Source organism: Acipenser ruthenus, chromosome 13, assembly GCF_902713425.1.
Source record: "Acipenser ruthenus chromosome 13, fAciRut3.2 maternal haplotype, whole genome shotgun sequence".
Classification (NCBI taxonomy): Eukaryota; Metazoa; Chordata; class Actinopteri; order Acipenseriformes; family Acipenseridae; genus Acipenser; species Acipenser ruthenus.
The window spans coordinates 31,341,847-31,369,633 of NC_081201.1; the positions used below are offsets into that span (position 1 = coordinate 31,341,847).

The 27,787-nt window shown below is 40.8% G+C and overlaps 1 protein-coding gene across 2 annotated transcripts in view; it reads right to left on the minus strand.

Annotated features, from left to right (window-relative positions):
• Positions 1–5,772: 5,772 nt before the first annotated feature.
• Positions 5,773–27,787, minus strand: part of LOC117417773 (cartilage acidic protein 1-like) — a 29,650-nt gene continuing 7,635 nt past the window's right edge. The window contains exons 5-16 of one of the 2 annotated variants that reach the window (XM_034030067.3): positions 25,909–26,065; positions 22,770–22,904; positions 21,758–21,903; positions 17,918–18,054; positions 15,746–15,828; positions 14,863–14,963; positions 14,425–14,593; positions 12,635–12,777; positions 12,364–12,406; positions 11,915–12,058; positions 7,129–7,236; positions 5,773–6,342 (exon numbers count right to left, since the gene is read on the minus strand). In XM_034030067.3, the coding sequence (XP_033885958.2) occupies positions 6,212–6,342; positions 7,129–7,236; positions 11,915–12,058; positions 12,364–12,406; positions 12,635–12,777; positions 14,425–14,593; positions 14,863–14,963; positions 15,746–15,828; positions 17,918–18,054; positions 21,758–21,903; positions 22,770–22,904; positions 25,909–26,065 (1,497 nt within the window). In that variant the 3' untranslated portion in view covers positions 5,773–6,211. Of the gene's footprint in view, positions 6,343–7,128; positions 7,237–10,296; positions 11,725–11,914; positions 12,059–12,363; positions 12,407–12,634; positions 12,778–14,424; positions 14,594–14,862; positions 14,964–15,745; positions 15,829–17,917; positions 18,055–21,757; positions 21,904–22,769; positions 22,905–25,908; positions 26,066–27,787 lie in introns of those variants that run through there. The other variant, XM_034030068.3, reaches the window with a different exon arrangement.

Here is a 27,787-nt window from a genome sequence, read left to right on the forward strand (position 1 = left end):
AGCCAGTGTATATTGTACATGACCACTGAAATGCATGAGAGTCTTCTTGTACAGAAGTGAATGTGCTGTAAGTGTGTCGGAATTGTATTGATGTTACATAGAACTCCCTCCCCAAACAATCATGAGGGTGGGGCAATGGGGGATTATGGTATAAATGACATGGTGGGGGATTATAGGGACAGGCACATTGAATCGTTAAGAGGAATGTGGGTGGAAGATCAGGGTTTTAGTGGAAAAAAATAAAACGTGACAGTGTGGCAGATGATGCCGAGAGATAGAAGGGGGTTGGGTGAGAATCCATTGTATTACAGCAGTTTTGTAGCTGATCTCAGGACAGTTATGGGAAGGTAAACTTTCTTTTAATGGAACACAAGGGATACCCTCTACCTTTTTCATGTACAGGTCAAGTATGATCCGTTTTGTATTTCTAATGCACATAGTGATGTAGCACCCCACAGAGAGAAGGGGGAAATCCAGTCTTCCAATAGTTAGACAATGAGAGAGCTGAGAAGTTGGCACAGCTCACCTTTTAATCTGTAGAACAGGAGAATGGCATTGCATGGGTAGGGGAGCTGATACTGCACATCATCAACGCCACAACAGTTGTGATAAAAAGCTGCCTTTAAGGTTTATATGCTGTAACTTCTGGCTGTTGAAAGTTGTCATGATGGGTTGATAACTACAGCCATTTTAGAAGAACTAGATGAGGGATTTAGTAAACCGACTGAATTGTATTAGGAAGTCAATTTGTGGTGTCAAGCTGTGATGAGCTCCATCGCTTGCTTGCTTTCTCTCGTGATGTTTTGTTTCAGTAGTGACCGGTTCATATGGATGATGAGGATAGATAATACTGTAGGTATCAGGTGCTGAAGCAGACTGTAAGTCAGCAACAAGATTTATGTTTCACTAGAAAACGTCATGTGCAAATCTGTCCTCTGTACTTGTGTCCAATGGCGCAGAAAAGATTAGATATAACTTGACTGTTCATTTGAACCAATATCAACATGACACTGTTGACATGTGTTCTTAATGCCTGAAAGTTACTTACGTGACCTGCATTAACTCAGCTATCCGGGGAGCATGTTCCCAAAAGGGATAATGTTGTGTTTTAATCCCCAAATACTGACAAACACCAATCTGGTGAACTGAAGATCACAAACCGTCAGTGTAAATCCTGTCTCGTCTGCAAGTCAGGTAGACAGACTTTTCTAAGCAGTTCTTTTAATCAGACGTCAACATTGTTTTCAAGAGGGAGAAATCTATATGCTTAATAAAGCCCCAGGACACATTGATTGAGGACAGCTTTGTGTATGATAGGCAGTTGCTGCCCCTTCCTTTTGTAATAATCAGTTTCCATGAGTGAAAAGACCAAGCTTTTTTACATTGCTTTCATTGATCTGGACTGACTCTGAATACTGAAACAACACTGTGGTATGGTGACATTGGTGACTGCATGCCTATTTGTTCACACCGTGGCTGATTAAACATTTAGATATGTATTTATTTTATAGTAAATAAGTTACTCTATATTTATACTGCCTATGCCAGATATGAAAAACATAGCATCACACAGGTAAGCCCTCCAGAATTTTACAGCCCCCCCCCCCCATTGGTTTTGCATATATACTATTAAACAGGGATAAAAAATGGATTGTGATACAGTTTCAAGCCTAATTCAGTAACCTTTTCAACGGCTATGCATCTGTTTGCAATATGAGCATGTTAAAAAATAAATCTTGTTTTTTTTTTTTTTTTTTTTTTTTAAATGAAGATATTTTCTTGGCTTTACCCACCACTATATTTGTGTACATTATATAATTTTTCTTTGAACTGTATTCTATTAACAGCAAGAGCACTGGCACAGTACACAACAGCTAGAACTTCCCATTTCATGCAAACTCTATGAAGTTAATGACTTATTGAAACAGAAGTTACAATGGGCCCTATTCACAAAAACTGTAAGGACTGTTTAAAGGAATGTGTTGATAAAGCCTATTCTGATTAGTTCAATCTAGATTGCAGTTCATGAGTGTTGATTAGTTTATTCAGATTCATGTAAGATAAGGTTATTTTCTCTTATTTTTAGCCTGTATGACTCATCTTTTATAATAGCTCCAGGAATGGAAGCAGGCAGTCTTGCTCCCTCACAGATTTCACTGTCAGGGTGCGTGTTCTCTAATAGAATCCACCCCCCCCCCCCCCCCCCCTCACTGGAAAGGAGAATCCAGACTCTTCACTCTTCCAGCTCTCTGCGAGGATTTGTTCAAATAGCTCATTTTGTGTGTAGCTACATCTTCACTATCATACACAACCATCATTCCACTGAACAGATTCATACTGGAATACTCCGTATGTTATTTATATATTTCACACGCTATTTATATATTTATAATATATAGTAGACACTAATAATAATGCGATACGGCTCTCTGAAATGTCTTTGTATCAGGTAGTTTGTATCAGATGGAAATTATACTAAATTTTATACTAAAGTACAACTACATTATATAACTAATTGACCTGGTCTGGGGTTTTATTTGATACAATTTCATAAATAAGGACATGGTTGGGACAAAGACCTCAACTGGAAATGCAGATTTGGCCCCTGTGGGTGATATAAGGCAATGGGACAGGATACAAGAGCCAGTAAGATGATTAATGTGAAGTAGCCAGTTTCAACATTGCCTCCACTAGTTACACCTTAACACCAAGCTAGTGTATAGCTATACAGAAAGTGTATAGTTGCTGCCTCACCTTACTGGAATTCCACTACAGTAGTCTAAAATTTGTCTTGATTTTGTGCCAAATGGAATTTAAAGAAGTTAAATGACTAACTTTTCCAGAAGCATCCCATATAACTACTGTATTCAAATACTAAAAATTATCTGATTACCAAAGCACAGAATACTGATGGATTTTTAGCAAATACTTTTTCTGTACCACAGCTAAAGTATATTTTTATATAGCCAACTGGTCTTTAGTATTAAAACAAATAGTTTCTTATAACAAGTGCAGGAATAGGAGAATACCAGTAAGTCCCTCAGCACTGAAAATAATTGGAAAGCAAAAACAACCTCTCTCTCTTTCCAGCGGTAGGAGACTAATGATGCAGAACTGGGCAGGTATAGCCTACTGAGGGCTATTTCTCGACAATAACAGAACTGGCAGGTGTCCGTGTGTGAGTTAGGGACACACAAATTGCTCAGTAAGTGACTGAGGGACACACACAAACTATATCTCTCAATGAGTGAGAGTTGAATTGATTCCAGTACATTTGGAATGCTTTACCTTGCTATAGCAGACAGTCTGAGTATGTTGTGCTTGGCTGCTGGAAGCCAGCGGTACTTTTGTGTGTCAGATCAAATAAGCCTGTCATCACCTGCTCAGTCGTTGAGTGTTAATGTGCGAATCGTGATGGGAGGATATTGAATGTAGGTCAGGAATGTAGCATCACAGCACACGTGCACCTTTTTACAATATTTTGTATGAAAGTAAAACATCAGGAAGGACCATGTTATATATTAAACTAAACCTATCAAAACCAATACAATCCAAAAACACTTAGGGCTAGTTTCACAAACCCTGATTAGCACACGTGATAGTCTGTGAAACCATCCAAAAATATCATACTTATTTAACCTGTTATGGAACGGCACTCCAGGATCAGAGTTGCCTTTGAAACAACAGTAGTATTTTCATCCTCTTTGTGTCTGGAACATCTGGAAAGGGCTTTTTTTTATTAACAACTCATGGAAAACAAAGTTGAAACCCCAATGAAGGAAAGCACAGTCACAACATTTAGACACCAGGGGTTCGACAGAAAAATGAATTAATGTTGGAGTTAATTTCAATTATATCATTGGCAGTATAATAAATCAGCTGTGGCATTCATTTTTTGCCTTTCTTTAAGCGCCAACACAACCTCCCCCGGTTTCAATCCATAAAGACTACCTATTCTGATTGCTTTGACATGTTGTGATTCGTGAATAGCTGCTGCTGTTATGAGTTATTTCAAAAGCTCTCATCAAAGAATTGGACGAGGAAGGAGTTAATGTCAACAGACAATGGATTCTTAGTGTTGCTATTTAATTAAACTGCTTCTCACTTTGACAGCATTTCATTATTTTCCCTTTTGCTGACATTGGTTTTACGGGAGGGAGAAAGGGAGAGAGAGAGAGAGAGAGAGAGAGAGAGAGAGAGAGAGAGAGAGAGAGAGAGAGAGGGGGGGGAAGAGTAAAGTAGTGAAGAGAGTGATGGGTGGAGAGGGTAAGGTTAAGGAATAGGGGAGGGGGAGGAATAGGTTATGAGAAATGGAGAGGGGTGTGGAGAGAGAGAGGGAAAAGGAGATGAAGAGGGGTGAAGGGGAAAGGGGGATATCAAGCAAAAAAGGATTCCAGAGGAGAGCTGTGAAGGTTTTGAAGGCGGTGGATATCTTAGGGTCCATGAAACAAACATCATTGTCTCTGGCCCAAGGGAAAGGTTTGCTCTGTGGCTGCTTTGGCTAAACAGAGAACTTTAGTATGAAGAGATGCTTATACTGCACCTTTTACAAGTGCTTAATTCATCAAAGGAAAAAAAGGTCTTGTTATTGCAGGATTATAAGAATAGAAAGTACAGCCCAAATATCAATCAGAGCCTTTTCATATCCCTGGCAAAGATAAGCCACCACTACTGGGGAACTTTATAAACCAGGAGTGTTTAAGAAAACACCAAAACGCAACACTAATGACACAACACCTGTGCGGAAAGGTCAGACTGTCTGAGGGTATTTGTTAGGAGTTCTCTCTCTGCATAGCGTTTTTTTGTTCCACAACGAAAGTTTTGTTCGCATTATCAGTTCAGCTTCGTGCTCTGAATGCATCACCTGCCCTGGCCTTTCTGCAGCTGTGGAGATAGAATGCACAATGAAAAGAGAGAGTGACTTAAAAGCAGAACTGGACTGGGAGCCCCTCCTTTAGGGGGTACGGGACTTTCACTGCTGGTTATCCCTAGGGACCAGAAACAGTGAAATAGAAAAACACACAGTTTATATTTTATTTCTTAGCTTTATTTCTATTTTATTTATTTCAATCAGGCTTACAGTAAGTAGATTAATCTCACAGTATTTTATTTGTGTTTTTTAATTTTAATTTGTTGATGCATTTTGGCCAACACTAAACCAATAAATACAGAATTGCCAGAACATAAAGTGTTAGAACATAGTATGAAGTGTATGAATTTGGAAGTGCTTGTAAAGTTCCATGTTTTATTACCACTTTTATAGGTGCCGATGGTAAATTGGTGTTACTACCTCTCCATGTTATTCCACGTCATTAACACTGTGAGTAACTCTTCCTTTATGATCCTGCTTAATACAAGATGGTTTTGTTTTTTACTGCGGTTCAAACATGATTTATTGAACACAGAAGAGGTATAGATTATGGAGGAGCGCACACACAGTCAGATAAAGCAGAGAGATTAGATTCCATTAACTTTAAGCTTGTTAAAGACTTTCAGATAAAAAAGAACAGTTTTTCAGGTGATTTTTGTTAAAGCAGATTCAGATTTTCTTACATTGATTTGAGGCTGATGAATATCATTATAATGTCAGTGAATTACACTGAGAAACTAGCATAGCACAGAATCACCACCAATGGCAGCACAGTAATGGGTTTGGAACTGCCCACGTACTTGTCCTGTAAATGGGTTATATATCTGCCCACATACTTGTCCTGTAAATGGGTAATATATCTGCCCATGTACTTGTCCTGTAAATATTACTATCTCTAAATATGGTTATTGTTGAATGACATGGCTGCTTGCATGGTCCAGTTGAGTTAGAATAACCATTATATGTTTCCATTATATTTGTTTGTTATTATTTTGGGATCCACTGTAAGTGGAACTAAAACAAATAAAGAACTGATATGGTACCATGACACTGCAAAGAATTAGAAGCTTGTATTGGGTATTCATACTGTACCACTGAAGATGCACTTGTGCTATCCCTGCCCCTTACTACAGAATTATACTGAGATTCCTTTGAAGATCATTGGGTAAAGGTAAACCAAAGTGGCAGCAGTGGTTGCCAATCATATAATCTATTGATGACAAACTACAATTACAGACAACAGATCTTTATTGTGTGGTGTGAATGATATGTTTAGGTCAGTTATGTGAGTGTTATGGCATTAAAGGGGTGGGAGTCAGTAATGTCTAGGGGAGAGGGTTTCTATGCCAGAAGGCAGGTTTTCCTGTCAGCCCCCAGTGAATATCCTGCTTGGCAGTGGCAGTGGAATGAGTCGTGGTCACTGTGACCGGCTTGCTCGCACACCCCACTCTGCTCCTGGCACTCATCCACATCTGAAACACCGGAGAAAGGGAGACACGTCAGTATAGTAAAGCTATATGACTTACTGCATAGTTACTGTGGTGTTTGCATTATACAGTAAGAAAGTTAACATATGTACTACACTATAAACTATTGAGATGATTGTTTTATTTTTTGATCAGTGGCAGCGTACAGTACTATGCGACTGGTAGTTGATGGAACTGCAGTCGCCAGGTGTAGTGTATTGTAAAGAGCCAGCTTCCTAAAGGAGTGTGTGCTTCAATACAGTATTTAGAGATGTCATAACCAAGGTTATTTAATTAATTCCTTTACTTCTTATTAACATCAGCAACATGGTTTTTGTTCCCTTGAAGCTGAGCAATTTTTGTGCTGAAGGTCATTTTGTTTATGTTTGGATTTGTAAATGTTCAAATACCAGGAATTTAAAAAGCTTAAACTACTCCCCGGAAACTTTTTACTTCATGTGTCAAACTTGCTCTCATGGTTTACCATAATGAGCCTGGGATGAGATGGAGGCCAGACCATGGAATTCACCTTCAGTGATATGATACCAGGAGGGTAGCAGTGTCAACTTCCTAAAGCTACAGCGTGGGTACATCTGAAAATCCCTAACTAAAGTATGTTTGAGTATGTTTCATGATTAACTTCAGTACAGTCCAATATATTTTGCAGAATGTAAATGAATTCACTGTGAAAAGCATCCCAATCGAACCTCTGAGCTTTAGCTATATCTCTGGCAGTTAGATTCTCAAGAATTATCATTGAGCATGTCTCAGGGCATGTGGGGGTCAACTCACCAGCACACTCCCCAGAGCTGGAGAGCCAGTACCCAGAGTTGCACTGGCAGGAGAAGGAGCCCTCACTCTGACTGCACTCACTGAGCCCAAGAGAGCACTCGTCGATGTCTGAGAGAGTGGACACAGTGTCAGCAGAGAGATACAGTGCTCATACGCCAGTGCCTGGAAACACAATCCTGTCAGCTCTCAGAAATTAAGAGACGGAGCTTGGTCAGTACTTGGACTGGAGCCCTCCAAGTACGGTATGCTAAGATCCCTTGTGGGCCAACCATCACCCTTCACCATGATATTACAGTTGGCAGTGCCATCTTTCTGGGTCTGTTTTATATATAGGCATTAAACAAGAGTTTAAGGAGCACATGGGAAAGAGGAGTGGTCATCATTATTGCAATTGACATGACTACATTCCAATGCAGGGTTAGCTGTATTCCACTTTTAAACTGGAGCCCTTAAACTCTGGGGTTGAGATTAAATCAGCTCTCTTTTTTCTCCTTCATCACTGATATCACTGATAAAACATATTTCCTGGAATGTAATATCCCTTTTGTTGGGCACTCCCCGTGTAGTTTTTCATGGAAGAGGGATGCTGAATAGAGAAAGCCGCACTCTCTGGGAGGTTTATGTCCTGGGTGGGTGGAGAGAGCGGCTCTGTACATGCTGGGTCTCACCACAGCTCCAGGGTCACTGCCAATCGATTAGCACACTCTGATCCTGCTCTGATCAAACAACTGGCAGCTTTAAAGCTAGATATGATTACAGCCCTCACTGGAAGTCATAATACAATTCCCTCTCCTTTCTATCACTCACTCTCCCTTTCTCATTTGCCTTCCCTATACAGTACCTCGTCTGTGGTCAGTTCCTAAAAAGGTTTTAAGTCCCTGTTAGAAACAGCATTCATTTGGGTAGTGTGGACCATTAGCTGCCAACAGGCGTTACAGTGCTCTGCTGTGATACACTTGAACGATAGTGTAACCCTAACAACCCTGGAGTAGCAGTTTATATAAGGGAAATACCCATAAACTATAAACTATAAAGAGAAATGTTGAGTATGCAAATAAACAGTGACCAACCATGTGTAATGAATTGCTCCTGTCAGCTGTTTTACTCTTCATTTCACCTAGCCTTGATAATAAGGATATATACAAATACCATCTGTCAGACATTTAATATATAACATCCCACTGAATGAATGTTCCTAAATATCAGGCAATATATTTTTCTTGTGAGTAATTTGCATAGGTAGGTGTTGCACAACTAGCATCTAAGTGCTTTAATAATATGTTTCTCTGCTGGCTGTGCCTGGACCCCATTCTAGTGCAGCCTTGCGATTGGACAAGAGCCGCACCTGTATAAACAGACCGTGTGCTCCCTTGTTCTGGTTCCACTGACCCGTTCAGAGAACAGCCCAGAGGCTGAGAATCAAACACTGTTTACCAGAAAATCTCTTTCCTAACCACAGACACTTCAAAGGATGGGAGCCGGCTATTGGAAACTAATGTTGTATTCAAAGGCAACAAACAGACAATGGCTTTCTATCACATGGCAACACAGCCTCTGTTTGGATCGTGCTTCTGATTTAATCTCTCTCGTCTTTCACTAAGATACGCTACCTTTGTATGGCAATGGATAATCAGTGTGCATTCACCATTGTGGTAACAATCCCTTAGAAAAAGTTTACTGTAGTTAAGCATATTCAAAAACATTACAAACTATAACCAACTAAGTATAACTATGGAAAAACTGCAAATTAACTTTTCAAAGAGTTGGTATGTCAAACAATGGAAATGTTAACATTGTGGTACCATTCTAACAGTGACTCATTGATCATTTTAGCTGTCCTTTTGCTACAATCACCCCTGAGTATAGTAGTGCCACTAAAGATGAGCTTGTAAGGGCTTCTTTATAAACTGTCTCCACGTCTCCCGTCTCTCTAAAGAAGTGATGTAACTAAAAGAGACATGTTTGTCTTTGTTGCATGTTTGTGGTAGATCAGATAAGAGGATCCTTTCTGTTCTTCAGTCTCTCAGTCAGTCAGTCACACGGGACCCTGGGGCTACACAGGCCAGTCTTGCATTAATAAGCACCCCGTCTCTTTAATCTGCTCTTCATCAGAACTGCACACAACAGGTCAGCTCTGCAACCTATTACGATTGACAGCACCAGAAAACTCTGGAATTCAATGTGGTTGTTGTGCTGAATCGTGAGCTACTCTTACAGAATACAAAACTGCTAATTTCTATTTGGAATATAGTCAGGTACAAGAAAGACCTCCCCAGTTCTGCAGATGAATAGCTTTTGCAAATTATTATTGTGCCCTGAATCCTCTTTATTCAATAACTAATGTTCTTATCACACCAGTACGTCTGTTTCGATCCAACTTCACTTGCTATAAAACTTCTAAAAAAGGCTGATTGTAGTTCCAGGATGCACATTAGTGTTGAAGTCTATGCTAAGGCTCTTATGTCAAGCATCATGCTGTCTTAATCACTCATACTGAACACACATAATTAGGATATAAAATATGTAAGAAATAAATATTAAGAAATGTATATAATGTAAGACTGAAATATTTACTCGTATGAATCAGTTCGGATTTGGAGGACTGGACATTTATATTTCATGTTTGGAATATTGTGTTTGCCATACAGAAACTGGATGTGATAGAAAGGAGAGAGAGAAAAACAAGAGAAAGAGGAGTGGTAGAAAAATACACTCTTGACCTATACATTTGTGTTGAGTCAACTACGCTGTGTTCTGATTAAGAAAATCAATAAAACCTTCATTATTGGAACCCTTGCATTGCCCTGAGTCATTACAAATACTGCATTACAATAATTATCTTGAAAAGCATGATGGACAAGCTGTATAGTATTGAACTATTATTATTCTTATTATTATTTGTAGTAGTACAAAATGATAATAACAATAATAGTCATAATAATACTTCACAGTTTAACCCACATTTAAAAATATATATCATATATATATTTGATATTGAAAAATATACTGAAATATATTTGAGTGGCAATGTTTGTATAACTACCACATTGCTGGAGTGGAGAAGTGAATGTATTACCATAGGGCATTAGGCAGACTAGTTTCCAGCGAGGCGGGTGACAGTGAAGAGAGAGGAGCCCTCTGAGCAGTAAAGAGGCAGCCCTTGGAGATTTCACACTTTATTTTACACATCATGATGCACAAGCTTCAGCAAAAACACAGCTGTTTGCTAAATTCAATTCGGAAATGTTTACCATTGAAATAATAAAATATATCAAAATAATAAATAATAATAATGACTGGAAAGACAGATCTAGACTATTTACAGAACATGATTTACAGCATTTCCTGAAAGCTGTGTCTAGCCAGCAGGGTCCCTGCTGTCTTGTATGCAAAGCATCTCTGCAATGAAGCACAGTGAATCACTACAAACACCACAATTGCTAGACTATAGTTGTGCATTGTACTGTAATTATAATGTTAAGAACTGCAGTTACAAAGTTCAGTATTTGTACTGCCATTAAACTGGAGTCTATCTGGGGCCTTGGCATTTCTTTGTCTGTTCCAATACACAATACAGCATTTTCTCTACCGGGTCCAATCCTTCAGTTGTGCTGTCACTATGCTAGTTGGGTTCCTTTCACTTCTTCAGCTATGGAGAAATGTCTAATACCCCTGTACCTCCTGCCTTGTCAATCAGAGACACATCACAGGCAGTGATGTCTATTATAACAGTGTACTGAACAACTATTGCACCCCACAAATAGTCAAAGGCTAAAACCAACTAAGCTTCTATTGAGAGATTTTTTTTTATCAAACAGTACCTTCCCATCTAAATACTTATCTGAATTCTGAACTCCTCCTTTAGGCTTGAGCATCAAACGAGTAAGGGCAGTTTAGAGTAAAGGTTCAGTTTTGCAAGTCTACTTCTGCAGCCCTACAGATCATAATGTTGCAAACTTTCATTTATACAGTAAAGCAGGTATATTGCATCGCTTTGGCTTTTTTTTTTTTTTTTTTTTTTAGTTTTTTGGGGGGGGGCTTTAATTTTTGTGTCCCTCCTTCACTCACTCACTGAGAGAAAGCTTGTGTGTCCCTCACTCACTCACTGAGAGAAAGCTTGTGTGTCCCTCACTCACTCACTGAGAGGTACAGTGTGTATGTCCCTCAATGACCTGACAGTTTGGAGGTACAGTCTGTCTACATTGAGAGGTAAGGCAGGTCAAGGTGACATTTTTGCATTATTAGATCAACCGCAAAAAACAACAGAGATCCCTGCAGACAGCTGGCATGCTCAGTTGAAACAGTGAGACAGAGAGAGAGAGAGAGTGAGAGAGAGAAAGAGAAATGAAAGAATCTCGCCCTTCAGAAACAGTGAAGCCAGTTTTTCTGGATTAAGATCAGCTGTCTTTAATGGTCTTTCACTGTTGGATGGAGTTTGTCCAAGAGTTCCAGGTTTGGTGAGAAAAAAGAAGAGGAGACAGGGGGTTCAAGCCTGCAGCCAGCGAGCGAGGCCAAGCAGAGCCACACAGACCTGGGGGAGACCAGCTGAGGGCCTGGAAGACGAGGAACGATTCCCCCCAAAGTAAGCAATTTGAGCTGTAAACAGAGCAACAGAGAACAGGCAAGGGTTTATTACAAATCTATCAGACCAGCCTGTAGCATGGATAACACAGCATTCTAGTGCTAATGGAGGGAGCAGCACTAGAGAGCTGAGAATGTGTTCATGTTCATGTGTGGGAGCTCTAATCTTCACCCTATGGAGACCCCCAGTTCTGTTCACACTCACCCACACAGGCTGTCCCGTCTTCATTGGGTTCAAAGCCGTGGCCACACCTCTTGTTGGGCCTGCACTTGTACCCTCCAAAGGTGTTGATACACACCGGCCTGTCCCCAGAACACACAGAGGGGAATTCGGTGCATTCATCTTTGTCTGAGGGAGAGAGAGAGTTACAACAAAGGACAGGACCGGGGGTACACAGACAGGGTCTATAGCACATATTAAGACAGGAGGTGAGGTACAGTACAATAGAGGTTGTATCACAAGATAACAAGGCTTTACAGCGCATTACAAGAGAGGAGTGCAATATGTAACAGGAGCTGGGGAAAAATACAGAACAGAGCAAGAACAATCATGGATACAGCAGGAAGGATACCAGCCTGGTACGGTGCTGTCTTACAACAAACCATGACTGCACTGCCTTATAACCAGTTTTGTGGTATAAAGGGCTGTCTTACCTGTACAGAGGCCTTTTTCATCGGCAGCAAATCCTTGTCCACACTGAAAAACAGCACACATATGTTACGATAGCACAATAAAATGAGGAGAGGTTAGGGTTAAGTACAGTAAGTCATGAAAGCTCTTACTCTCAAGTTTAGTTCTAATTTGAGGGTAAGACTGCTAATTATTGATATTTGTAATGTTAGTTATCTCCACCTCTTCCATTTCTCCCTTCTCTATATGTTTTCAATCAGATAGTATATTTTATTAAAAGGGTGGCTGCCCTACCTCAATTTCTGCAGGCTGCTCCTTGCCCTCAGTCTGTGGGTAGGGGATTTCCAGGACTGAGTTCATCTCGCTGGCCACTAGGGGGCGAGCCACTGAGCTGCCGTCAGGCCACCTCACCTCTACAGTGGTGACCGAGTCTTTGCCTGTGAAGCAATCAGAGAGGAGGGTCAACACTCAGAGAGGAGGCTCAGCAGTGCAGAGCGAGACAGCTGTTGAAGTGTTTAGATCATTAACACTGTCCCCATGGAATTACCTGAAAGTGATTTGAAATTAAATGTGTTTGTTTTCACCAGTAGCTGATCAAAATCAGATAGATTTGCATTAGGACGTAAAATCGTGCCTTTAACAGAGCAAGTGTGGCCCAACACTGGATTTGATTAACAAATCTTTGAACATCAATATTCAAACTTCATCAATACAGTTATAATTGAATCTAAAGAAATGTTACTCCATATTAGAATTTTTCTTTATGCTTTGTTCCATATAAAAAATAATTGACTCATTTTTAGCCATTTAGCTTTTGTTTGAAATGAATAAAGATCTGTCAGATGTTATGTCTATTACTTCTTCAGAATTACTTTTTGTTATAACTTGCCCTGGAATAAAAAAATTTAAAAAACTTTAATAATGTGAAAAGTATTATTCTTGGTTAAAGAAGTCAATTAAGTTGTGTTAACCAGGCAAATCATCCTCTCTTGGTTTTATAACTTCAGTTAAAAGGAGCACAATGTTGAGTTACACCACTATGTTGTATCCTGTCAACAGCGGGACAGACAGTCGGATGGACAAAAGGATTGGCTAATCCTGATCCCTGGCGTTGTTCAGAAGATGAAAAATGGAAGTCGCTCCAAGAAAAACAAATCTCTGCTGCGTGGATCACTTCTCTTAATGAATTCTGAGAAACAGAGGGCTGATTCTGCCCCAGAGCAGCTCGTCTTTCCTGAAATTAAGTGTTTTTATCAAGCGTGAAAACCCTTTGAAGGGTCTTCTGCTCTTAATTAAATTGCCCTTTCCAAAGTAAACAGATCCTCATGTGTTTCCAGCAGAGGGGAAAGGAAGCAACCAAGAAGGCCCAGCAGCGTTGTGTTTAAAGAGACAGTGAAGCAGCTGTCTCCCCAATACCTGATTCATAATTCAAACCTATTGGTAATGTTATAGCTTACTATAACACGAAAGCCATTAGCAAAGACTTGTCATCAAAACTTTTAACTTCTATCTAATAATAACCTGTGCATGCCATAGTGGAGCGGGCCTGTGCTCATTTGGAAAAGCGTGTTGCGGGCACTCTGCAGGAAAGGCTTTTGTTCTTCCTGGTGAATTAACAGCAATCATGTTTCTGTCTGTTCCTCTAAGTGCACTATAAATCAACGGCACTGCACTGTATATACAGCTAGCATAGCTCTAGAAACCTGAGGATTAACCAGCATGCCATCACGGAAACCTCTCCCCTGTACCAAAACACACAAACCTGCGCACCTGTCACAGTGAGAATTTAGCACATATATCACAATAGCAAGGACACGTATTCTAGCCGGAAAAATTACATATAATACAGTCAAAATTCAATACAGTCGATGTGGACCTTATAGCCTTTATATCCAGGTGATTTAACATATGAAATATGATACAAGGGATCCATCAGAGTGGTAACTAGAGATAGTCCTATACAGGTGCTTTTCAAACACTTTTCAATTGAATGTATCAACCAGCAGGGGCTAAGCTGGTCTAGAACTACACACTCAAACACAGTATGGTTTTAATTGTATTAATGAGTAAACAGGTAGCAGTACCGAGTCCAAAGTGAGCGACAGGCTCCATCTCACACAGGTAGCCGGACCCCCCGTCGATGATGCGTGTGTGGGGCCCGCTTTTCTTTGTGTAGACGACCACCTTCGCTCCTCGTGCAAAAGACCCAAAACGGGTGCGAGGGATCACACGCAGCCAGTTATTGGCAGAGCCCTTTGGAGACAGACAGAGAGAGAAAAAAGCGAGGAAAGGATGTGAACATGGGTCCAGTTTTGACCAGGTAAATTTTACTGAGGAGTAGCATCTTGTCTCCAGAGTAAGCCAGGCAGCCAGAATTAAAACCTGTAATATAGCAAATTGAAATGGATTTTGGAGACTTATGTGGTGTAGTGTGAACTACCCACTACTGAGGTCTCCTGAGATGAATGGCTGGAAATGTCACAGTTGCCATGAACTGAACTGAGCTTGGCTCCCTTTCTTACCTGGTTGACTTTGTAAATCGAGAGGGGCTGAGCCACACTCTCCCCATGAGACACTATCAGATCCAGCTTTCCATCCCCATCGAAATCCGTCACTGCAGCTCCTAGAAAACAATGCAGCCAGGTCAGACAGTCACACAGTCAGATTGACATAAGGACTGTGGGGAGCCTGCGTCCACTCCAGAGCATGAATGAGTGACGAGGATGAAAGGAGCTCCAAGATGGCAGGTCTGGAGATTTTAGCACCATGTAGTGTAAGCAACTAATGCATCAACATCCTTGACACAAGATTGAGGTAGTGGTTGAGCCCCCATGTTCAGTGATCAGCGTGCTCTCTTCTGTACCAAAAGATCCAGTTTTGCACAGCACTGAGATATGACTTTATATTGTACTCAAGTCAAAAGCAGGAGTGAGTTCATCACAGGGATTTCAAATCAGTGTTTACTGTGGATCTTTAGAGCCACCATGTGGAGGTTATTGGAATGACATTAAGATGCACTAATGGGACCAGACTGGTACCCCCTATATACAGTACACAGAGGCATCAGATGCTAACCTGTGGATGATTTTCAGTGGTATGACTATACAGAATTACGGTTTAACTCGCACCCTCTCAAATCAACTTTGAGTCAAATGCTGTATCACGACTACAGTAAATTACATTCTGGGTAAAGTGTCTTTCCTTTCACTGCAGTCTACAGCTTTTTCTTGATTCTATAAATCCAGGAAAAAGTGGAACTTAGTGCCCCCTAGTGCCAATCAAGCAGCACTGTGGAAAACAGATCTGTTTGTCTGTCTGTCTGCCTGCTTGCTAGTCTTTTCATTAACCCCCCCCCCCCGCCCCCCCCCCATCAGTCCTCAACCCCGACCCCCCAATCAAGCTTACCTGTCCCACGGCCATCAGCCTCGGCTGCCTCCCCTACACTGAGCTCCTCGATCAGGGGGTCGGCGTGGTCCCGCCGAGACACCCTGAAACAGGAGCACGGAATGAGGGTCTGAACGGGTGTGCTGTCTAAAATGACAGGCACTGTGCTGTGTACAGTATAGGGGTACTGGGACACGGAACTGTACCATAACTACACAAACACTATCATCGCAATATTGCTGAAAGCCTAGAATGGAAATACAGTAAACTAGCAGTTCTGAATAATGATAGATATTTTAAACATACTAATTATTTGGTAATGCAGTACTTTATTTAAAAAATAAATATTGTAACACTACAGGAGTTCAGAGCCAGGCTAGACTCAAGCATGTGTTACCAATACAAGAAATGCACATGTTTCTTCAGTTGGCCCCATTTAAAGTTTTTTGCCTCTTGCATTTCATGTCATTGTTCAATTGTTTTGGGTTTTTTTTTTTACACGTTCAAAAAGCGTAGTTTATTTTTCATTTTTTCCAAAACTTCACAAAGGCCAGTTAATCTGAAAGAGGGAAAGTATCAATCCACATAGCCAGCATTAGTGCAGTAATATAGCCTGCCACTAGAGGGCATCTTTGATTTAATAAACTAATATGTGATATTATACTGTACATCCATTATCTGAACTGCCAGCATTGTCCTCAGAAACAAATTGCCTCCTATTTCAGTACACTATTTCCCCAGGTTTTTAGTCCATTTCTCAACAATCTGATCAATATGAGCACTGAATTCAAACCAAAGGGTCAAGTAACACAGACCAAAGGTATTTATAAGTCTGGACTGCTTCCTTCGCAGCTATTTATCTGCGTCCTGACTCCTGACCCATCAATACAGGTTGCTATCGGGTGTAGATTATTGAGTAAATGCTCTTTAGGCATTGTGGCCCTGGAATTGCCGGTTTCAAACAAAAACATTATCCTTGGGTTATACCTTAATGTGTATAATATTCATCTAATTAGAAGGGGGAGTAAATACACAACAATTTAAAAATAACTAATACAGCGATAACCAAGTCTTTACAAATAATTACCTCAAATAGTTTTCCTGTCAATATTTGTTTTCTCTAGACTTTATTTACACAGGTGATCATAGCTCATTTTTGTAGGAGACAATGTTATAAATCGTGATAAGTTCACTTCCTGTGTTACAGGTAATACCTCAGCTGATCACCCATATTTTCCTATGGAAGCATTAATGCAAGTGTAAGTCTCAGGTGGGACCCTATTACATGTAACACAGGAGGTGAACTCCTTGCGTTGTGTTCAACTGAAATGAAAGTCTGGAAATGTAAAAAATCAACAGCTGAACTACAAGGGCGTGGTGAGAACGTTGTTGTGCTTATTCATTAAGGGTCAGTAGTTTATAAAACCCTGAAAACTCATTGCTTAGGAATCTAAACACAAATGGGTTAATAATGATTAAATATTTGATTAGACAAAGTGTTTCCTCAACGCTAGCCACTGGCAGGATATGAGCAGAAAGTGTCTTTTAACCCCAGACTTGGTATATACTGGAGACTAGCAGGAGAAACTTCAACGCTACATGTTTTAACAGTGATGCTTTAACACTGCTGTCTTTAACCCACCCTTTATCCAAAAATAAGTTCTGTTTGGGCTCAACCAATACAGTATCCACCAAACCCATTTTAAGCTACAGCTACAGCTATTAATGAGAGGTTCTGAGCAGTGATGGACATAGGGTTCACAGAAATGACAGGCTGAATATCTGGAGTAGGCATATGTGGGGATCCAAGGGCCGCTTACGCAAACAAAATTGTGTATTCTTATGCATCTGGACACAGAAATAAGGCAGTCTTCTGTTAGTATGCTTCTGTTATTATATGAATACTTTATAATGTATATGTACTACTCAAAGTGAGAGGCGGAGTTTTTAAGGAAACAGATAAAACAGGTAAGTTTAATTTATTTGTATTTCTTATTTTATGATCTGAGTAGCAATATGAAGTTCTGATATCCAAACCTTATCCAAACTTTCTGAACCAAATGAACACAGACCTTCCATCTGCTGTGTGTCTGGGGAGAGGAGAGGGATGGTGGTAGAGGAGAAGGCAGGTGAGAGGAAAGAGAAAGAAGCAGCGATGACGAGAGGAGTGTGGGGGGAGACAGGCTGTATTACCTGAAGATGCGGTTGGCAGATGAGCCGCGATATGCAATGTTGTTGAAGAAAACCTCAAGTTCCTGGTCGTTGTCAAAGTCAGCCACGATGACGGTACGGACCGGAGAGGGCATAGCAAATTTCTGAGTGGCGATGTCCTGAGAGAGAGAGAGAGAGAGAGAGAGAGAGAGAGAGAGAGAGAGAGAGAGAGAGAGAGATCATGATATTTCAGAAAAAACTCAGATATCAGGAAAGTAGATACATCTTCACACTACACCACACCACAATAGAACACTGCATGCACTACACCTACCTGGGTCTAAACATCAGCGCATCAGGTAGCTTTAACCCGGCAGTGAATGCACTAAGAGAGAAGGTCCGCAGGGCTTTCTATTCCATAAAGAAAAAGCTTTATAAACTCCCCATTAGAATTTGGCTAAAAATTTTTGAAAGTGTTATCAAACCCATTGCCCTCTATGGCAGTGAAGTGTGGGGTCCGCTCACAGAGCAGGATTACACTAAATGGGATAAACACCCAATAGAAGCCCTGCACACAGAGTTCTGCAAAAACATCCTGCAAATACAAAGAAAAACACCAAACGCGTGCAGGGCAGAACTAGGTCAATATCCATTATTGATCTCAATACAAAAAAGAGCAATTAAATTTTGGCTTCATCTAAAACAAAGCAACCCAAACTCCTACTACAGTAAAGCCCTGCAGTACCAAGAACTGAGCCAAAAGAAGAGTCCCCTCAGCTAGCTGGTCCTGAAGCTCACTGCACTAACACACACTAACACCAATCAACCTCAGGACAGCACTGCTCCAACACAGACAATTCAAGTTAACCAAATTATAACACAACACAAACAAAACTACCTCACCTATTGGGACACACACACAAAAACACAAAGCAAATTAGAGTGCTATCGGGCCCTAAAAAGACACTACACCCTGGCTGAATACCTGAGCAGGGTGAAAGACAACAAGCAGAGGCAGATCCTAACCAAATACAGGCTCAGTGAGCACACCCTGGCCATAGAAACAGGCCCACACAGGCAGACCTGGCTGCCCAAAGACGTCCGGCTGTGACATCACTGTCAACTCCAACAAGTAGAGACAGATATGCACTTTCTACTGCAGTATACAAAATACACAGAAATAAAGGAAACTTTCTTCCCACAAATAAAAAATCTCTGCAAAACATTCCCAGACCTGTCAGACTCTCAAAAACTCCCAATCCTCCTCGGAGAGGAGTCCAGCTGTGTCCAACTGGCAGCCCAGTACACAGCCGCCTGTCACAGCCTGAGGGACAAACAGTGAGCACTCTACATTAGTTCAAATCTTGTTATATTTCATTGTTGTTATTGTTAAATTATTAATAACGTGGTTATTATTTCTATTTGTTTACCAGTATTATTATCATTATTATTCTCATCAGTGTTATTGTCTTTTTAATGTTCAGATGATGTACTGTGTATACATTGCTTTGGCAATACTGTAAATAATGGTCATGCCAATAAAGCACCTTTGAATTTGAATTTGAATTTGAGAGAGAGAGAGAGAGGAATGAAGAATGAAGAATCAAGTCAGATAGGATTGTACATGTGGGTCCTTATTTTGAAGTACAAAAAAACAATAAAATGTCGTCGTCAGGTTTTTACATCAAAATTCGTGAAAAGATGTTGACCTACACTTAAGGCATTGGCAGACAGATTTTACACTATGAAGATTTACCATCTACAGAACCAGTGCCGGTATATACTGTGATAAAGCCATCACTCCCCATGTTTGACATTAATAAGATTTAGAGGCTCACCTTGGTTAGTTGCCTCACTCAGTTTCTTGCGATCAGATCTCAGCTTTTTGTGATCAAACAGGGCATAACTTTTATGTATGCCACCTATATTTATGTGCTGCAGCAGCACAGCAATGAGGGCTGTAGGATGTTACTCAACATCTCGCTGTCTACTGCCACAGTGACCTTCATCGGGTTTAGCGGAGAGGTGAGGTCTGTCATACTGGGACAAGACTGAAAATACCAGATGGGATGCCAGGGCATGACCAGTTAAGGGAACTGGACAGGCAGCGTTACTGAGAAAGGAGGGGACAGGAATCACAGAGGGAACAAAATCACGCAGGGATACTTGCGCTAAGTAATCCTTTTGTTTACTGCTCCGGTGTTTTCATATTTACCAGCTTCAGTTACAGGTATCAAACATACTGGTTATTACTTTATACCTGTGTTCTTTGAAACAAGATATGAGGGTTGAAATGTTTAACATCACCAACATTGCATTTAAAAACTTGAACACAGCGTGATCACAAAGAGACATCCACTGATTTGACAGAGTCGAATAGTTAAGGTTAAAATACTAAAATATAGGTCTCTATTTGTGAACGTACTGTTTGTACTATATTTTAAAACTGCTTATTAATGTTCTGAAATGTGATCTATGTGTTAATTAATTGCAATCTCAACTGCACTTCTGTCCATATGAAAACCGTACGTTTCACAATTACTTCACAATTATGTCATGTGTGATTAGTTGACTATTGAGATTAGCTGACTGTCACTTTTCTAGTCGACTAGACTTTCAAAGCTACCGCTAACGCACACCTGTGCATCCATGCACACATAACTGCGCACACACACACACACTGGTCTCTCTGCTACATCTCCTAAGGAGGTGATGACCCATTACTTTTAATTAAAACCCCAAAGATCCCTTGCTGCATTGTGGTGGCTTTATTTCTGTGCATGTGCTATCAGTCAGCCAATGAGCCGAGACTTAACTGCCAATTTACCAGGGAGACATTACAATCTAATTATAGGTGGCAGGTTCACTCAATTAATTCATTTTCTTTATTATAAACATATTGCCAAACCTAACAGTGAAATTAACCCACACCTGTGCTTTAAGGATTTGAATTTGTCAACAATTTGGCCTGTCAGTGTCTGCAATAGGACTTTTTAAGGCATTTGTCGAAGTGTTAGTTTTACCGCTATAATTAATAGGAGCTTTGCCCCACAGAAAGAGCTTCTGTTGGAGGAAGAAGAGAGAAGATGGGTTCCTAATGCAATACAACCCAAAAACTCACACAAGCCACTATGTTTCATAAAGTATCTCCCCAATTTCTGAGAGATGAAGAAGGGGCCTCCATTGGTTTAATAGCTATAGGAATGCAGGTGTAACTGTATCGGTAGCTCCTCGGTCCCATATCTTTGGTAAACAATCTGAAACGTCAGTGTCAGATGCTTGGAGACGGGCTTCTGCACTAGTTAAAGACACCCTACAAAACCTGTGCATGCTGCGCTGCAGGCACAACCAGTCTGCGGTATATCTTGAGTCTCTGGAGAGGTCAGGCAGTGTGATGAGGATGGCACACTCCCTGTCAGCATATTCTCATCTGCCTGTAATTACTGTTTCCTCTACTTCAGAGGCTGAGTTAATGAGGGGAGAAATGAGGGAGGCCCTGCTCCCAAGCTCCCAAAGCATTAGCCCCCCCCCCCAACAATCAGTGCTCAAGGAAAGGAAAGGAAAGGAAAGGAATTGAAGTGTTTGAGCTGCATCTTTCAAGGTGAACAAATGCAAGGGGTTTAGAGAAACAGAGAGAGAAACTGAGGGAGAGGACAAATGATTGTGTCTGGGAGAGAAATGTCTATGGGGGGGCAAAAAGGTACTGTAAATATCAGAAAAGCATGGTAAACAATGGTAAAATAATAGTACAGTGTGCAGCAATACATGGCAATGTACCATGGTAGTACTAATATTACTGGATCGAATTGAACTGAATTGTGTGAGACAGAGATACTGTTGAAAGACACCCTCTCCCAGTGGATCCTAGCCTCTGACCCATACCTTGAATCTCAGTTTGCGGTTGGCGCTGGTCTGCAGGAAGAGCCGGTGTGGCCCGTTCCAGTTGCCGTACACAATGTCTGTCTTGCCGTCCCGGTTGAAGTCAGCTAGCGCTACCCCCCGGCCGTGCTGATAGGGGTCGTCAACACCTGACCAAAACACAGCCAGGAAAACATATCAGATTTAGAACTTGTATAAGGTGAATGACCTGCACCTGAACACCCCCTGCCATTTAATTCTGAGTCTGAAACAGAAAAGCATGTGGTTTGGTCATGTGGTCAGAAAATGACCACTCATAAAGTATGGCTCCACAAAAGCAACAAATCTAAAGAAGCCTGTAGAATGTGTTCAATGGAAGTGAATCAGAGTGCTCCCCGGACTGGTGTTTTTTGTTCAGGCTTCTCTCTCTCAGATGAGTGCTGGGTTGACATGTTAACACCTCTGTGGTCGTGTGCCACCCGAGATACCAGAGCTAACTGTGAGTGACCAGCCTGGGGCCCATTCACACACAGACGACAGATCCACCTTGACAGCCACCCCACTGCCAAAGGAGATATCATCATTTTATTAAACCCACAGCCATTAGACATCAGTGCTGAAACTCACAGTCACACAGATCTGTGTGAGTAACGAGTTTGTTTTGGAATGTGGTGCTTTATTAAAACTGCTATAAGGATATATATCCTCCCAGCCAAATTTCTATGTCTTCAGTACTTGCTGACTCTCATTTCAGATAACAGTACCTTAAAAGTTTAACCATCGTTCAAGGAGACTTCCTGAACAGCGTCTGTTCTCCTATCCCGACATCCTAGATAACGATGTTTATTGCTGCAATTACCGGCCACGCTCAACACAGCGTATATCCTGAGGGCCGACTTTGCTGAACACAGCAGTCAGCATGAGAAGTTATTAGTGCACACCTCAGTTTGAAGTCTTGTTGTAAGAAGACAATAAGGTAAGCATTCTCACAATTCTGCATGATAATTTTGCCCATGTTCCCAAGCCCCGCACTCACCCGCCTGTCCGGCAATGTCAGTAAAGGTGCCATCTCCGTTGTTCTTGAACAGGAAGTTGGGCCCATACTCATTGTCACAGAAGATATCGGACTGCACCTGGCTCACAATGGGCCCCACCACCACACCACGCCCACCTGCGCAACAGGACAGGGGTTAGACTTGCCAATGTTCCCGAGATTGTAGCTGGCTCAGTTACAGTTAGGATTGCCATCTCTCAAAGTTTAAACTATTTTTAGAAATCCAATATTCATCCAATAGTAAACATTGATAATATTACTACTGTAGTATTGACAACCAATTAATAGCGTGCGTCTATTGCAGTAATATTGTATCCTGATTTATCTAACTGCTCAGTTTATTACTGGCATTTAGTGTCCTGGGAAAGTATTCCCAGGACACCTTCCTCGAAACTGGGATGGTCCAGGGAAAACAGGGGCAAGTAGCAACTCCAGTTACAGTGTTATTTTTTTAATTAAACCACTCAAGGTTTTATAAAACACAGAGCAAGGTGTGTCTAGTTCACAGATTTGATTTGGTTTATCTCTTTGCCAATTTCCTTGAAAGGTCACTGTTTTTGTCAAGGATGAGAAAAGTGGCAGAGAGATGGACGAATCTAAACTGTGAACTCCTTCTAGTGATATGAACTCTAGGTCCATGTGAGAATCAAGCAAGACCCGTAAGTTAAAAGCATGAGCGAATGAACAGATGACTTGCTAACCCTTGCCCAGAGTTTGTGTTGTGTTCCCATTGCATCCTCCAATACCACATAGCTCAAGCAAGAGACACAGGCACCAGTTACCTGCTTTGGGTCACAACTCTCCTGCTAAGAACTGACATAGGAGCCTTAAAAAGCAATTGCTAATACAAACTTATAGTAGAGTTACTGGAAAGTAGGGGTCCCAGAGTGGCTCACCTGGTAAAAGCACAACCGTGTGGTGTGCAGGATGAGTTGTACAGTCAGGCATGTTCGCGTCCTGGCTGTGGAAAGTCGCCAGTCTTTGCTGGGCATTCCAGAGGATGCATTGCGTTTGGATCTGGCAGTCCCACATGTTAAGGAGGCAAAACCGGCAGGGACTGTTTCTCCTCATCGAGGAAACTGTCTTGTCCAGTGGTTAGAGAAAAGGCCTTGTAACCAGGGAGGTCCCCGGGTCCAATCCTGTGTGACCCTGAGCAAGTCACTTAACATCTGGACAGTAGCTGCTTTTTACCATAGCTCTACTGCTGAGAGAGAGATAAGGTAGAAGCTCCAGCAGTAACACAATACTCTTGAACAGAGTTAGCAGCTCAGTCCAATAAGATGGACATCACTGGGATCATGTTATTTACCCATTCTTTCATGATTTTTGCCTAATAGGATGCGATATACTGAACTTCAGCACAGCTGACAAGTGTTGCATTGAGAGTGAATTCTCTTCGTTCCAGACTGACGCTGTTCGCTAGGGCCCGACCATTATTGGGAAAGATAAGTCATCTATTCACATGAGAGATTTCTGTTCCCACCAATCTTTCAAAGTCAAGACATTTTGTTTTTTTGAATAAAAAGAACACTCTGCTTTTAAAGTCCTAAATGTTTAATGTTAAATACTCTTTAATTAAAAAAACACAGAGCCTTTGCTCTTAAAGGAAAGGTTATTAATTATGTATACTAATCCATCCCAATAACAACAATACTGCCTTGCATTAAACCACCAGGGCACACTGCCTCACCCAGTTATGTGTACAGCACTGTCTCATTGAGACACAATGAAGGAAGTGAAGGCAGCCGCTGATGAAGAGAGATGCCAGGGCCTAAGAATCAGCTGATTAATTGACTGTTTGGCCCATTGAACAAGTCAGAGCTGAAATATGGCTTTATCGTCCTTGCGTTTCCCAGTGACTTTCAGTGCTGTAAACAGCTGACAGGGCCAAAACCGGCACTCGCTGCGCTCTGGTTTGGCATCTACCCATAGAGGTGGCTGTTTCCAGCAAAGATTTTCAATAAATCAGCTGACTCCTGAATCGAATGTGCCGAGCGTGGTGTAAATCTTGCTTGCCGTTACTCACTGGGAAAGGGTGTGGGACTGAGGTCAATAAACATACACATCCATATTCATACTCTCTGAAACACGCACGCGCAAATACAAAGGGAAAATTACACCTCCTCAGACTCAGACCTCACTAAACCTGCTTTAACACTGCACTGTTAAAGTAAAAAGACACCACAGATGCAATCTCTGTCCTGCATACTGCAATACCTCTGGATCTCTATTTTTTTTTTATATATATATATTTCGTGCATATATAGATATAAAACAGTTCCTCGGGCTGACAAAAATGTAATTTAAATATGTCAACTTCCTGTGTTGAAGTGAGGATGTCCACATTAGGATTCCAGTAATGTAGAACTCATATAGAACTTTGAATCAGAGAATTGTGAGGAGTACCAGTTATTTACATGTTACAAGTTCTTTACATGTTTTCCTATGATTAAACTTTCCTCATGGCACTCTGATTAAGGTTTGATATTTATTTAGCTATAATGTTAATCATAATAGTTATAATAATGATAATCAGCCATTCGTTGTACACAACAACAACTTTTATATGCATGAGTAGAAGCAGAACTGTACAGCAATTTTATATTTACAATAACATTTTCGGTTCATCACTGAATAAAACACCGAAAAACTAACTGGCAATGCCATGTTGCTTGTTTGTGTGGGTGGGTTCGTGGTCGCTAAGCCCGTTGCTAACAAATGACGCATTGAGGCAAATTATGCTTATTACGTAGCATACAAAATTGATGATGGGTCAGTTGCAATGTCTTTGCACACTGCCTGCCTTCTGAAATCCGTTTTCTTTACGTAGAAAGACAGTAGTGCATAATTCACATTATTTAAAATATGTTGCCAAACCCACGTTTATCATTTAAAAAAAAAAAAAACTAATAACCCAATCTTCTAAATATGTCTTCAGGGGTGTTTTTTCAGTTATTATTGGTTAAAACTGAAAACTTCAACAAGCCCCAGATATACAGTTTGATACATAATGTTAATTTTAAAAGGTAACCATTTCGATCATACTGAGGTCTTGTAATTTGATAGAAACGGCAGCAAGTCTGGCATTAGAGACCGAGGGAGAGGTGGAGAAAGGACCTACCTGTTAACTTGTTGACTCCAGCCTGCTCGGCCACATCAGACAGGGCGATGATCCCTGCGGACAAGTCACTGGCAGCCTCGTCCATTTCAATCAGCGCATGGGCCCCTACTTTACCGCTAGCATAGTTAGCAATGTAGATAGAGTAGCGACCAGTGCCCTAGAGAGAGAGAGAGAGCAGATCATACAGTCCGTGATAGATTGGCATTCTAACATAGTTATATTACAGATTGGCATTCTAACACAGTTGTATTACAGATACAGTGACTGTGTGGGGACAGGGACCCTGTTGTATGTCTCACCTGTGTACTGTAAGACTGGGGCTCGGGGGATAAGGGTCTGATCGATTGTTTCATGTTTAGGTTCATGTTACCCCTCAGTCCAATGAGGATGTTCTGCTGCACCCTACATCCAGCCAATATGAAAAAGACAGTAGCTACCGACAATCTGTGTGCTTAAGCTCCGCTCAGAACTATTTTAGCACCTCGTCAGCAAATTCTTTGGTGCATACCACTGTTAAATTGCAGATGGAATGAGGAATCTCACTATGAGTTGGTTTACCTGCCAGGCTGCACGCAGTACTCAATCCAGAAAGCACAGGCTGACCCTCACCTGCAGAAGCATTTTGCAAATTTCTTGATGCCTATGATCTACCAAACTGATGTTAGAATGTTGTTTAAGGTGTGCAATTGTCTGTGGAATTTCAATGAATATTATGGGTGCTGTGCCTCGCAATTGTACTCTCTGGATAAGGATAATCATAACTAAAACCGGCCATGGCGTAACATTAACATCTGTATCATTTTGCTGTGATTTTTTAAGGTGATTGTGGTGCTCATGAAATTTGAGTGCCATGCCATCAAAGCCTCCCAGCACAGCTCTGCAAGCAGACCTCATCCTTCAGCTGAACACTCCCCATCATTCAAAGAATTTTGCCAAATTTTATGGTGGTCTTGTGCTGGGGAGTATTGACACATATTTTCTATACCAGTACACTGGCAGTTTTTCCATTTTGCAGTGAAATATTTTTTTTTTTGTTTGTTTAACATATACCTTTTTAAAACGCTTTGCGCAGTAGATATATAGAAAAGTGTTATGAAACAGAGTAAACCTACTGTTAAATCAAGCACTGTAAAAGCATTGTAAAAACCCTTTAAATCTACTGAAAATCCAGTCCATTATACACACGCACACACACACAGTGTGGGATGACCCAAGGAGCTTAATCAATGTTTAAAGATTTTTCTACTAAATAACTGCAGATGCAAATATATTATTTTTAATCCAAATCCTAATGGATTTAGATCACTTCTGCAAAAACACAAAGGCTCGATAAATTATTTCAGAAATATCCAATGTCCTATCCTGCATAAAATGTAATTATAGAAAAATCTAATAGCTAGTGTGTATGGACTAGGTTATGAAACCCGAAACTGTCATATTAAAATAATACAATTCCTTTATTCAGTGCTATAGAACTAATAAAATATTCAGTAAAAGAATAAAAAGCATCTGATTTTTACACTGACAACCACTTCATAATATAAAGCGATGCAGTAAGACGCAGCAAAACTAAACATCTTTGATATTTTATCATAACATTGGTCTGCTAGGCAATGTTTCTTTGTTTCCCCCAAATTCATATTCGTACAATAAAAAGTGACTACTCGCTATGTCAAACATTATACAGAAAGTTATAAGAAAACTGTAATGAAGCTCTAGTTTCTGTAAGTGTATAACAGCAACTGTAGTTTTAGTACGTTCTTCATGTGTGTCTTACGATCCTGAACTCAGTGTTAATACTAATAGGCACACCTATCCCACAATGCTCACATCCTGGAAGTGCATAGAGGAGGCAGTGTTAATGAACAAACGAAAAGAA